At 43.8% G+C, this 13,100-nt stretch overlaps 1 protein-coding gene across 1 annotated transcript in view; it reads right to left on the bottom strand.

Annotated features, from left to right (window-relative positions):
* Positions 1–1,279: 1,279 nt before the first annotated feature.
* The window catches only part of COL7A1 (collagen type VII alpha 1 chain), a 171,378-nt gene continuing 159,557 nt past the window's right edge, over positions 1,280–13,100 (bottom strand). The window contains exons 98-112 of the mRNA XM_083155611.1: positions 9,596–9,631; positions 9,455–9,511; positions 9,258–9,329; positions 9,036–9,107; positions 7,456–7,491; positions 7,062–7,142; positions 6,815–6,868; positions 6,576–6,629; positions 5,922–5,984; positions 5,615–5,677; positions 4,762–4,878; positions 4,599–4,676; positions 3,240–3,293; positions 2,408–2,456; positions 1,280–1,620 (exon numbers count right to left, since the gene is read on the bottom strand). Coding sequence (XP_083011737.1) covers positions 1,454–1,620; positions 2,408–2,456; positions 3,240–3,293; positions 4,599–4,676; positions 4,762–4,878; positions 5,615–5,677; positions 5,922–5,984; positions 6,576–6,629; positions 6,815–6,868; positions 7,062–7,142; positions 7,456–7,491; positions 9,036–9,107; positions 9,258–9,329; positions 9,455–9,511; positions 9,596–9,631 — 1,053 coding nt within the window. The 3' untranslated portion in view covers positions 1,280–1,453. The remainder of the gene's footprint in view (positions 1,621–2,407; positions 2,457–3,239; positions 3,294–4,598; positions 4,677–4,761; positions 4,879–5,614; positions 5,678–5,921; positions 5,985–6,575; positions 6,630–6,814; positions 6,869–7,061; positions 7,143–7,455; positions 7,492–9,035; positions 9,108–9,257; positions 9,330–9,454; positions 9,512–9,595; positions 9,632–13,100) is intronic.

Below are 13,100 nucleotides of genomic sequence, written 5' to 3'. Positions count from 1 at the left end.
ATGATTTCTGTTTCATGAGTTTAAATGCCCAGGAATGTGTTTAAAAAGTAAAGAGCCATTTCAGCTTCTGTAAAAGCCAAATTTCGGTTCCTGGGGTTATGGATGGAGAGTGAGGAAGGGCTCCATCCGTTTTACCCAGTTTGGGATTTCGGGTATTAACCTCAAAGAAGACTATTCAGTCAGGTCACACCTACATTGGTGTGGTAATATCAGCCTGGACAATAAGTCTCATTACCTCTGGAGCAAGCTGCTGGCTGGCAGAAAGAGGCACCAGTAGTGATTGGAGTGAGTGATGTATTGAATTGATGTTCTGGTGAGCTGGACAGTACAGTAGGTCCTTCTCTCACATAGAGGGATACATTATGTATACTTAGAGGTGGATAGGCTAGGATTTTTGATTATGCCGTTTCCATAAGTCCAATGTAATATACAAGCTGGTCAATTTCTCTTAATCTGTTTTCAAGTTACATTTAAAGTATAGTGTAGACTCTGTCATTCTCCCACAAAGGACCATTAGTATCTGTCGCCGAGCTGTGTATATGCTGCTATATCACATTCTCAAAACAATTCTCTGTATACTACATCAAAATCTATTTCCTGCTTTCCACTTCCAAACTCATTGAGTTGCTTGTTTATGAGGAATACCCATCATTTTCTCGCACGCCCTACTTGAACTGCTGCAGTTGTACCCACCCAAGACGGCCTACAAAGTGGGCAACGATATTCTATAACTTGTGCTAAGCCAAAGGGTCACTCCTCTAAACTCCAGAACCTCCGAATCTTCTGACCTGGTTGAACTAAACAATTGCTTTGATCTCTACTATCTCTACCACCATTACTGGTGATAACGCCAACATCAGCCTCCTCTACCCCAAACACTCTCCCATTCTCATTTCTTTGGTGTCCGGGTATTTCTCTACGACCTTCTCATGGATTCCTAATACTAAGGCTCAAAATGGCCAAAATGGAGCACATTATCTTCTCCACATCTTTCTCATCAGTCTCGTGCACATCGGATCAGAGTCAGATATCGGACCTGCCTGCAGATCCGACCCCTGACTTGGACAGTGTCCCGACAGCAGGGAATGAGTTTGCATGTGATATATCACATGCGATTCTGCAGCCCTTGAAGGTTCCGGGAGGCTCAAGGGGAATTGTCTTCCATTTCTCCCCTCTGAGAAGTCACAGTAATGTATGGGCACCTTAACCACATCCACTGTGTTAGACACTTAATTCTGTAGCAATGTGCAAGATAAAATGACAGTTTATGTTTTTAATGACACAGCAGCAGAATCTGACTCTTCTCATTCACCTGCACCATCCCCAATGCACAGTGGTGGCAGCCATTTTGTTGTAGCCCATTAGTTCATGTCTTGTTGGTGTGACTCATATACTGTGACTCTGCCCACAAAATGGCTGCCTGCACTGTGTTCCAGCAATAGGTGCCTTTTTCCTATTTATTTATCTCCTTACTAGATATGGATGTTCTGAAGTTAAATGATAATTTAGTGTCCATCAATGCCAAAGTGTAGACAGAGGGGATAAACAACACATATTTATAATATACAAAAGTTTTGTTACCGACATTGGTTTCAACAAATGGGAACTGACCTCCGCATGCTGAAATTAGAAGAGATAAAAACACAATTGTGAGATGGCAATGGATGCAGCCTGACACCAACAATCATAGCATAGCGCCCTCTACTGGTGATCGTACACATAAAGGTGGATATATACAGACAATTCGATGGGAAATAAAGATGATAAAAATTAGGAGGAAGGTTGGAGTATCGGAGACCATGAATGTTGCTTGTGCTTTCATTCAAACTACAGAAGCCATCATTTGAATGGATAGCAAAAGTTGTTGAACTCTGAGCTGTAAGGGGTATTAGCCAAGTGGGCAATGGTTTTGGCCCCACACCCTGATATGCAGCATTGTGACGCAGGGGTGGGGAAACGGTGACACGGTTTAGCACGTACTGCGTCATGGCCTTGCCAGACCACCTACATCACTCCGTCAGTGGGTGGCCGGCGAGCAGATGTTATAGTATACAGCGGGTGTTTCCATGCTTTATTATTATTGGTAACAATAGGATGTAATAGGCACTGTAGTCTTTTAAGTTCCACTGAGAGAATCTGAGCAGCAAAATGTCCCCAAAAAACGATTCCAAAAGTCTTAATGGTAGGGTTATTGGCTGCTGGCATAAAGGGGCCCATGTACTGTATGTGAGTGTATGTGTGCGATAGAGAATATGGAGTGTAAGCTCCAATGGGGAACAGACAGATGTGAATTATTAAACCGTCTTTGTAAAAATAATAATGCTGGTAACGATGAGAATCGGATTTAGAATGCTAAAAAAAGTTCCAATTGAAATATTTTCAGCAGCAGCATCATGACCCAACTTACCGCAATTCTGGCTCATTTCCTGCTTGACGAAGCCTCGTATTTCCTCCTCCTGAGATCGGACAGAGAGACACAGAACATATTGGTGTAACGTGGATATAAGACAGCGCAGAATAGAATATACTGTACATTGCAGAATATGGTTCTCTGTTCAAGGATCAAACAGGAAACGATTGTGGGGTAAATTTTATCGTGACCAGAACATTCAATCTCCAACAGTGAAAGCTGTGAGAACTGAAGGACGCTGGTCACTGTTGGCCTCATATGCGCAGACACATCTAACATGAAATTCTGATTTTCGATATGATATAACAGTTGCTGAAGTGCAGTGCGCACGGAGAGAGCCCATTTGTCCCGTATTCCAACACTGCCATTCTTTCTACTTGGTCAAATTAAACTTATGAATGTTCGCCTGCGCACATCTCAGAAGACTATGGTACCCCAACATTGCCAAATATCCGGCTCAGAGTGGATATTTGATTGATTATATATGATGAGAGTTGATTAGAATAAATTACTTACAATTTTAAGATTCATTAGTCTAAAATATTGATATATAATCTTCCTCCCCTCTGTCAGCTTCTCTTTCGTATGATCACATAAAGGTTTTAACTCTATATACAAATAAGAGGAAGCCACTGACGGCACCTTTCTACCAGCAAAGGATTTCCTTGTTGCAGAGGAGGAATTCCAAAGCTGACAAAAGGTTGAACCGTCCTATTGAATGTGACTAATCTGAGTGATTTGGAAGTGAGTATTCCTTTACCTGCCGCTACATAACTGGCCAACTTTAACCATATGAAAGATAATGAACTGTAATGGTATAATATCTTACCGTCATTCCTGGAGAACCCTTATCTCCTTTAATTCCTTCTGGTCCCATATTACCCTATAAACATTAAACACATGTAATACCACCGATATAAAACTGGAGTCAGCGCCGCCTTCACACAGATTCATGCGCCACAGATCAAGAGTTTTATTTTTACAAAAAAAAGTTTATGTAGTTGCTGAGAAGAGATAGATCTGTGATGGATGGGGACTTGCATGTCCACTAATGGTGACTGTACCACACAAAAGGGGCTGATTGTGAGTTGCTGATGTTGCGACCAGTTTCGGGTCGTTTGCCGTAGTGTTGCTGCCTGTGACTTTAATGTTAGTATTCTTCATGCATCTTCCGCTATCTCCCAGTCACTGCCCAGCACATATCTGATACTGTGCATCTAACACTGTAAGCAGGGGGCGTAGGAGTATTTAGGTGCAATATAATCGCTCACCTGCATCAACCTCGCTATTGCCCAAAACGTGGACCCTTGTTTACTCTTACTGCATACATTAACCCTTTATCCCGGTGGTGCAGGGTCGTCTTAACGCATGGACTCCATGCATGGTCCCCCAATTCTAGAGGCCTTCAAGCTGGGGCATTTTGGGTTGTGCACATCTGCATTCTGAGCTTCTTGAGAGGCAGCTAGAGAACGCAGTCAGACAGTGAATGGCTGTCAGCATGCTGATTGGTGGATGGCTGGAGCTACCCACCAATCAGAGTCCTGCACTCTCTACCTGCCTTCCAACTGCAGCCAAACAGTGAATGGCTGTGAGAATGCTGATTGGTGGATGGTTGGAGCTATTAACCAATCAGAGTGCTGACAGTTATTCACTGTAGGGAAGCATGTGGACAGATGACAGGAGGGCCGTGTTATGATTTTTCTTTTTTACATTTTCCCGTGAATGGATGTAGAGGGGCCCCAAATGCATCATTTTGCCTGGGGACCACAATGTTGTGATGTTTTATTTATGTATCATTTACAATTAGCCTGGTCTAATACTGTTCTGAGTAAGTGCTGTAATATGTCTCTGTCCTGCAACATCTAGCTCCAGTAGTATGGTCTGCGTGATAACCTCATGACAGTGTACAAATACAGCTGTATACCTGGGGCTCTCCAACATGTACAGTACTTGCTGCCTCTGTGGAGGAATTATTTGGTAGTGGGTGCTATCCCATGGTAGAGGTTTACTATTATTATGATCATTCCGTGGCTACTTTATATTAATGTGTTAATATATACGTTGCATTAGGAGATTTCTGCCCATCTGCAGTCGCCTTGCAGCTGTGGATCACAGTGGATAAGCTTCTGCCTCCACTTCAGCCATCACCGAAAAACTGTGACAACAACAGAATGAAATATAGCCTCACCTGATCACCTCGTTCCCCTGGTATACCTGGGACTCCCCGCGCCCCCGTAGTGGCCTCTCCAGGAGGGCCCCTTTCACCCTTAAAAATAGGGCCACAAGTACAGGTTAAGAATGGTTTACATCTAGAACATGCTTAAAAGAATGATGTTAATCCAAGTACTTACCTTCTGTCCTTGAAGACCTTCAGGACCCTTTGGACCAACAGTTCCTGGAGGACCAGGAAGCCCTGGAGACCCATCAGCGCCTCTCGGGCCAGCTGGACCAACTACACCCACAGGACCCTGGGAATAGTAAATGGAATATCTCAACCCTATGTGAAAATCTAATAACGCATTTGTGTCGTGTTCTAAGGGGATCCATACGGTTCTTCCATAGCAATAAATTCTCTATGGTGGAATGGGCAACGCCAGACTCCAAGCCAATATTTATGTAAGGCCTGGCAATGGCCATTCACGCTCTGGAACCCCTGCATCTCTCAGGTGTCCTGGGGGTGCCTGCCACGGTGGTAATCCTGCCACCATTTCTCTGTGCCACCATCACTGGGGTAAATGTACTAAGATGGATGTTGCCCATAGCAACCAATCAAATCTATTATCTTCTAGAAGGTGCTAAATAAATAATAAGTAGAATTTGATTGGTTGCTATGCGCAACAACCCACCTTAGTAACTGTACCCCCCATGTGCTATAGTTTATTTGAAGCAGACTAGAAGTGGCATAAGCAGCACTAAGTAATTTCTCTTCATTTTGTTAAATAATGAAACGATTAAACTATAAAGATCAAAAACATAACTAAAAATACCCTATTACTTTACAGCAACTGAAACATCACGATGTTGGGACTTATACATTAAAATAAAAACTTTATAGACGTGAACAAACATGAGTACATTTGTCATAGAGAAATCTTTGCTGGATACTTTACTAAAATATTATATAATCCATATTATTCCAATTGTACTGTATAATGTGTTCTCCTATAACACCCGCATCCGGGTGACGTGCTCTGGGGTACTCACCCGGTCTCCTTTTTCTCCTTGATCCCCTTTACTCCCTTGTAAACCTTCTATCCCTCTGTCACCCTATGGAGAGAGGAAGTAAACAGAGGATTCAGCATTTTCTTTGGTTGTTCTCCTCGGAACCACACCCCAAGTTCTCTACTAGGAACGGACTTCAGACACAGGGAATATAATGCTGTTATTATAGAAGGCATCACTGCTTACAGAGAAGGACAACGTCTTCAAATCCATAAGAACTACTGACATCACTGAGGAATGACGCATAAAGCGTAGTAATCCAGATTTTATATTGCATGGCCTGTATTACCTTGGCACCGACAAGACCCTCCTTTCCGGGAAATCCGGGCTGTCCTGAGATTCCAGCTTCCCCCTGCAGAGAGAAGAGACCTTTATTATTACATGCGAGGCTATAAAGGGTGAGACAGGTGGACCACGGTCAGCAAGCGGCACGCAGCGGGTGTCAGGGTGAACTTAGGTCGGTGTAGGTTACTTTATTTCAGCTGCAGTGGACCATCGCTTCGGGCACAATGGCTCGCTTCGCATGCCACAGGTTTATATCCCCCTTCCAGGTAGATGTGGACCCAATGGGTGAAGCTAAAAGTCCTCCCGGCGAAGTGGATCTATCTGCTACCATCGTCAGAGGTATCCCAGCCCCAATGACGCATTGCGCGGGTGCAACAGTGACGTCCTGACGTCCATGCTTCATTGGGAATGGAAATGCTCAACATGGCACACTGAATGAAGTGAGTGGGGGGGGAGCAATGTGCGTGTGTGTGTGTGTGTGTGTGTGTATATATATATATACAGTATATACACACACACACATAGAGCGAGAGAGAGAGAGAGAGGTAGGCAGAGACAGACAGACAGCAGAACACAGAGGCATTGACCTAATGCAGAGATCTACATGCAGTGCTGGAAGTAGAGATAAATGCTGTAACTCTATCACGACATCACGTACCGTATCGCCCTTCCTCCCAGGAAGTCCGGGGCGCCCATGCACGCCGTTATCACCCTACAATGCAGAATAAAGTGATCACTCAGGAACATGCTGACAACAGTAAGTAACTGCTGATCTAGGACGCAGAACATGACAAATACATATTACAGGGCTGTAACACGTAGCACCCTGTCGCTGTAACATACATGTACATTGTATATTTGTGCTATCGATGATACGACGAGATGAGTCAGTATTACCTTATCTCCCTTCTCACCGTCCTGGCCACAGGCACCTTTCATCCCGCGATCACCCTAAAACAAAGAACATGGCCGATGGGGAAATGAATTGATTACTTCCTACACCTTAAATAACTGGATTTCATGTCAATGTTTTACATATATTTCTTCCTAATGTTCCTTGAATTATCCCTAGTACATCTAGAAAGATAAAACGGACAATTACACTATTTATATATCACATATACAGTATAAGATGAATTCGCACCTTGGGCCCTCTTAGACCATTAAGTCCATATTCTCCCTTTTCTCCTCGTGGTCCAGGTAGAGCATCTTTACCAGGGATTCCCTAATGACAGAAAGCACGGATGAGCAGGTAACACCAGAATCATGTACATCAATGTGCACCGGTGGAAATGGCATCAAAGTCAATGTATAGGGAAATTCTAGCCCATCTGTTACTATGGATAATTATCTTTATATCATGTCTGCAATGTATTCTAGAATAGGTTACATGTGTATGTTATTTAATTGTTGACTGTAAGCATTTCCGACCAAGTGCCAATGGCTGCAATATGCAAATTAGATTAAGATAAGCAATTCAGCAGCACTCTAGTAATGGGCAAATGCATGTTTATATAAAGTAAACCATGGACACTCACAGCTTCTCCCGGTAATCCAGACTCGCCCATTTCTCCCTGAGAAAGACAGGTGGATAAGTCAGTTATTTTGGCTAAACCTCCATAAAATAAAAATAGTTTGACATAATGCCAACCATTACAGACGGTGTGCTGGTTAGCATTACAGCCTATCCCCACCATGTGTTAAATATATACCGGGCAGTACGGATGGTGTAATGGTTAGCATTACTGCCTCACAGCACTGAGGTCATGGGTTCTATCCCCACCATGTGTTATATATACGGGGCAGTACGGATGGTATAATGGTTACATTACTGCCTCACAGCACTGAGGTCATGGGTTCTATCCCCACCATGTGTTATATATATACGGGGCAGTACGGACGGTGTAATGGTTAGCATTACTGCCTCACAGCACTGAGGTCATGGGTTCTATCCCCACCATGTGTTATATATATACGGGGCAGTACGGACGGTGTAATGGTTAGCATTACTGCCTCACAGCACTGAGGTCATGGGTTCTATCCCCACCATGTGTTATATATATACGGGGCAGTACCGACGGTGTAATGGTTACATTACTGCCTCACAGCACTGAGGTCATGGGTTCTATCCCCACCATGTGTTATATATACGGGGCAGTACGGGTGGTGTAATGGTTACATTACTGCATCACAGCGCTGAGGTCATGGGTTCTATCCCCACCATGTGTTATATATACGGGGCAGTACGGATGGTGTAATGGTTACATTACTGCCTCACAGCTCTGAGGTCATGGGTTCTATCCCCATCATGTGTTATATATACGGGGCAGTACGGACGGTGTAATGGTTACATTACTGCCTCACAGCGCTGAGGTCATGGGTTCTATCCCCACCATGTGTTATATATACGGGGCAGTACGGACGGTGTAATGGTTACATTACTGCCTCACAGCGCTGAGGTCATGGGTTCTATTCCCACCATGGCCCCAACTGTGTAGAGTTTATACATTCTCCACATGCATGAGTGTGTTTCCTCCGGGTACTCCGGTTTCCTCCCACAATCCAAAAATATACTGGTAGGTCAATTGGCTCACAACAAAAGTATCCCTAGAATGTCTGTGTGTGCGTGTACATGTGGGAGGGAACATAGATTGTAAGCTCCACTGGTGTAGGGACTGATGTGAATGAACTATTCTCTGTATAGCGCTGTGGAATATGTGTGCGCTATATAATAACTGGTAATAAATAAATAATAATAATAAACTTATAGAAAGTTTTAAATGATCTTACATTCAAAATGGTTTTACCCACTATATGCTACTTGTGTAATTGATTGTATAGCGGTGTGTGTCTATGGGGGGGGGTGCGATCAGGTCTCCATTACTTCCATAGTAACAGCAACAAATAAAACGTTTACAGTTTTGAGCATAAGTTTTGAAAGGTGCAGAACAGAAATAAGGAGGATTATGTGGCATTGATAAAACAAACACAATCTAAATGACATAACAAGCGTAAGTAGAATAACATCGGGTAACATCATATAACATCGGTACCGTAAGTACAGTAGTACGTTGTAGTGTATTTGCCAGTGTGTAATAAGTGCCCAATAGGTTATTACCTTTTGCCCACCAGGTCCTCGGGGTCCTACAAAACCAGTCGCCCCTTTGTCTCCTTGTTCTCCTTTAACACCCTATTGCAAATAATGATTTGGTTATCATGTGGACCAAACATCCGCATCCAGGACAGAAACACAACAGCAGCCATGATGGTCATTCACCTCATTATAAGGCAGCAAATGCAGCGCTGTGCCACCCCACAAAGTGCCATGAAAGCTCCTCACCTTTTCTCCGCTGGCACCTTGATCTCCCTTGTCCCCCTTTTCGCCCTCGGAGCCTTTCAGTCCTCGGTCGCCCTGGTAGAACACAAAGACACTTTAGGACATCTATGGAGGCTCCAACACCTTCATCACTGCCTGTAAGGGGAATATGACCATGGTGCTATAGAATAAGCCACACCGGAGACATAAGCCCGCCGTACCGTTTCTCCTTTATTTCCCCTCGCACCCGGAGGTCCTTCTATGGTCAGGGTGTCACCCTAGATGAGGACACAAAAACACAAATCAAAATGGCTCTTCAAGTAGGAGAACACGGTAATTGTTACTAAGGATCATTACTGTACCTTGTCCCCCTTCAGTCCACCTGGGCCAGCATCACCCTGTAAGGTAATAACATGAGATATAATAGCAGTAATGCAGAGAAATGCTGAATATAATGTCCACACTGCACAGAGGACTCTGCCGCAAGATACTACAATCTGAACATGGACCTGATTCCTGGGCATCTTGGAATGATTAAGTTACAACCTGTACATGCATAGACAGGGCTTAAAGTGTTCCTGGGGAGGTGGTGGAACTTCGGATGGCTGTTTTCCCCTGACACCAACCCCCCACTAGGCAGAGCCAGGTCTGTGCAAAATTTAAATGTGCAAACTATAATTTTGCGCCCTACCTCCAATACTTTTTAAAGGGACAGTGGTCTCACAAGGAAGGGTAGTGGTCACACAATAGTATCCACAATTCAAATGACCCTACACAGTAGCACAATCAAATTCACATTACACCACATAGTAGTGCCCCTTCTATTCACTTTATGATACACAGTAATGGCCCTTATTCAAGTTAAGCTACAGAGTAGTACTCCTTATACATAGTGTCTCTTATACACAATAGCCACAACATTAGTGCACCTTACACATATTGACCACAGCAGTATTGCTGCTTATACACATAATACCCACAGCGGTATTGCTGCTTATACACATAATACCCACAGCGGTATTGCTGCTTATACACATAATACCCACAGCGGTATTGCTGCTTATACACATAATAACCACAGCGGTATTGCTGCTTATACACAGCTGGACATACAATATCCGGGGATACTCGTTAAGCTCAATATTGCTGTTCCTGCATCCATCCAGTGTGACCTGTCCTTCTCCCACTGACGTCAAAATTACCCTGATTGATTTGGACCTTCGCAATTTGGGATATTTGCTTATTCCTAACAATCCAGTCCACAGAGGGAGTAAAATATGCCAAATATGGAGACATGAGCTCTTGGAATCATAAAGCAACCCAGGACACTTGTTCGTCACCACTTCTGGACATATAAAATCTTCCAGAGGACTGCAATGGATGGTAATATACCAACTAATATTATCTCAAGCAAAACCATATAGTATGGTGATTACAACTACACCTTATATATCCCTGTGATATTATACCATATCGCTCAATTTTTATTTCATTTTATTGTGATATATGTGTATCAATATGTATTAAATATATTTGTATTGAGAACTGTCTAATCTACATCATTGGTACAGCCAGCGCTGGCACATCTTCTTGTTTACAGTAAAACAAGTGGTTTTTTTTTTCACTGCGCTGGAAATGGGGAATAAAAGCAGCTCAATAATAAATGGATAAATAGACTTTTGGGGATGAGCGCTAATTATAGTAAAAAGAATAAAGGAAGGACGTGCGGCGCATCCACCAGCAGCAGCGCACGGACCTCCTAACCCGCCACGCTCCATCCCGGCAATAGAGGTAGGGACAGTTAGATAACGCACTCCACGGACAATCCACATTTGCTCAGAGGAGCTGTAAACATTATTTATAACCAATTTTTATTTTTCAGGTGTTTTTCTATACTTCTTATCTTTTCTTTGCCTCTTACACTTATTCTTTTTACTATAATTAGCGCTCATCCCCAAAAGTCTTCTTGTTTACAGTACTGTATGTGCCCCTTACTCAAAATGGTCCACAGTGAGTGCCCCTTACACATAATGCACTGTAGTGCCTGGGTCAGCATGCACAGAGTCTGCTCCTCTTAGCGGCTCTTCTTCACTTCAGCGGTGTTGATGACATGACATCACATATGCCATGCAAGAGAAGGAAGACGCTGCGATGGGCTTTTCTGTTGGGATTACTGTTCACGGCTGTGGTGGAGGTGGAATTAGTCCCCTCCAATTACAGGTGGCAGAACTTAGTTCCATTCAGTCTCTCCCTACTTTAACCCCAGACATAGAACACTACACCCACTGAACATGACCATAATACATCTATTACACCCTATACAGACATAGGACGCTACACCCCAACATGTCCTGACCACTGACCATAATACATCTATTACACCCTATACAGACATAGGACGCTACACCCCAACATGTCCTGACCGCTGGCCATAATACATCTATTACACACTATACAGACATAGGACACAACACCACCAACATGTCCTGACCACCGGCCATAATACATCTATTACACCCTATACAGACATAGGACGCTACACCCCAACATGTCCTGACCGCCGGCCATAATACATCTATTACACCCTATACAGACATAGGACACTACACCCCAACATGTCCTGACCGCTGACCATAATACATCTATTACACCCTATACAGACATAGGACACTACACCCCAACATGTCCTGACCACTGGCCATAATACATCTATTACACCCTATACAGACATAGGACACTACACCCCCAACATGTCCTGACCGCTGGCCATAATACATCTATTACACCCTATACAGACACAGGACACTACACCCTCAACATGTCCTGACCGCTGGCCATAATACATCTATTACACCCTATACAGACACAGGACACTACACCCCCAACATGTCCTGACCGCTGGCCATAATACATCTATTACACACTATACAGACATAGGACACTACACCACAACATGTCCTGACCGCCGGCCATAATACATCTATTACACCCTGTACAGACATAGGACGCTACACCCCAACATGTCCTGACCGCCGGCCATAATACATCTATTACACCCTATACAGACATAGGACACTACACCCCAACATGTCCTGACCACTGGCCATAATACATCTATTACACCCTATACAGACATAGGACACTACACCCCAACATGTCCTGACCACTGCCCATAATACATCTATTACACCCTATACAGACATAGGACACTACACCCCAACATGTCCTGACCGCTGGCCATAATACATCTATTACACCCTATACAGACATAGGACACTACACCCCAACATGTCCTGACCTCCGGCCATAATACATCTATTACACCCTATACAGACACAGGACACTACACCCCAACATGTCCTGACCGCTGACCATAATACATCTATTACACCCTATACAGACCTAGGACACTACACCCCAACATGTCCTGACCGCCGGCCATAATACATCTATTACACCCTATACAGACATAGGACGCTACAACCCCAACATGTCCTGACCGCTGACCATAATACATCTATTACACCCTATACAGACATAGGACACTACACCCCAACATGTCCTGACCACCGTCCATAATACATCTATTACACCCTATACAGACATAGGACACTACACCCCAACATGTCCTGACCGCCGGCCATAATACATCTATTACACCCTATACAGACATAGGACACTACACCCCAACATGTCCTGACCGCCGGCCATAATACATCTATTACACCCTATACAGACATAGGACACTACACCCCCAACATGTCCTGACTGCTGACCATAATACATCTATTACACCCTATACAGACATAGGACACTACACCCTAACATGACCTGACAGCTGACCATAATACATCTATTACACCCTAT

This window comes from Crinia signifera, chromosome 8 (assembly GCF_055691185.1).
Source record: "Crinia signifera chromosome 8, ASM5569118v1, whole genome shotgun sequence".
Lineage (NCBI taxonomy): Eukaryota > Metazoa > Chordata > Amphibia > Anura > Myobatrachidae > Crinia > Crinia signifera.
This window is presented reverse-complemented; position numbering and strand designations above follow the sequence as displayed.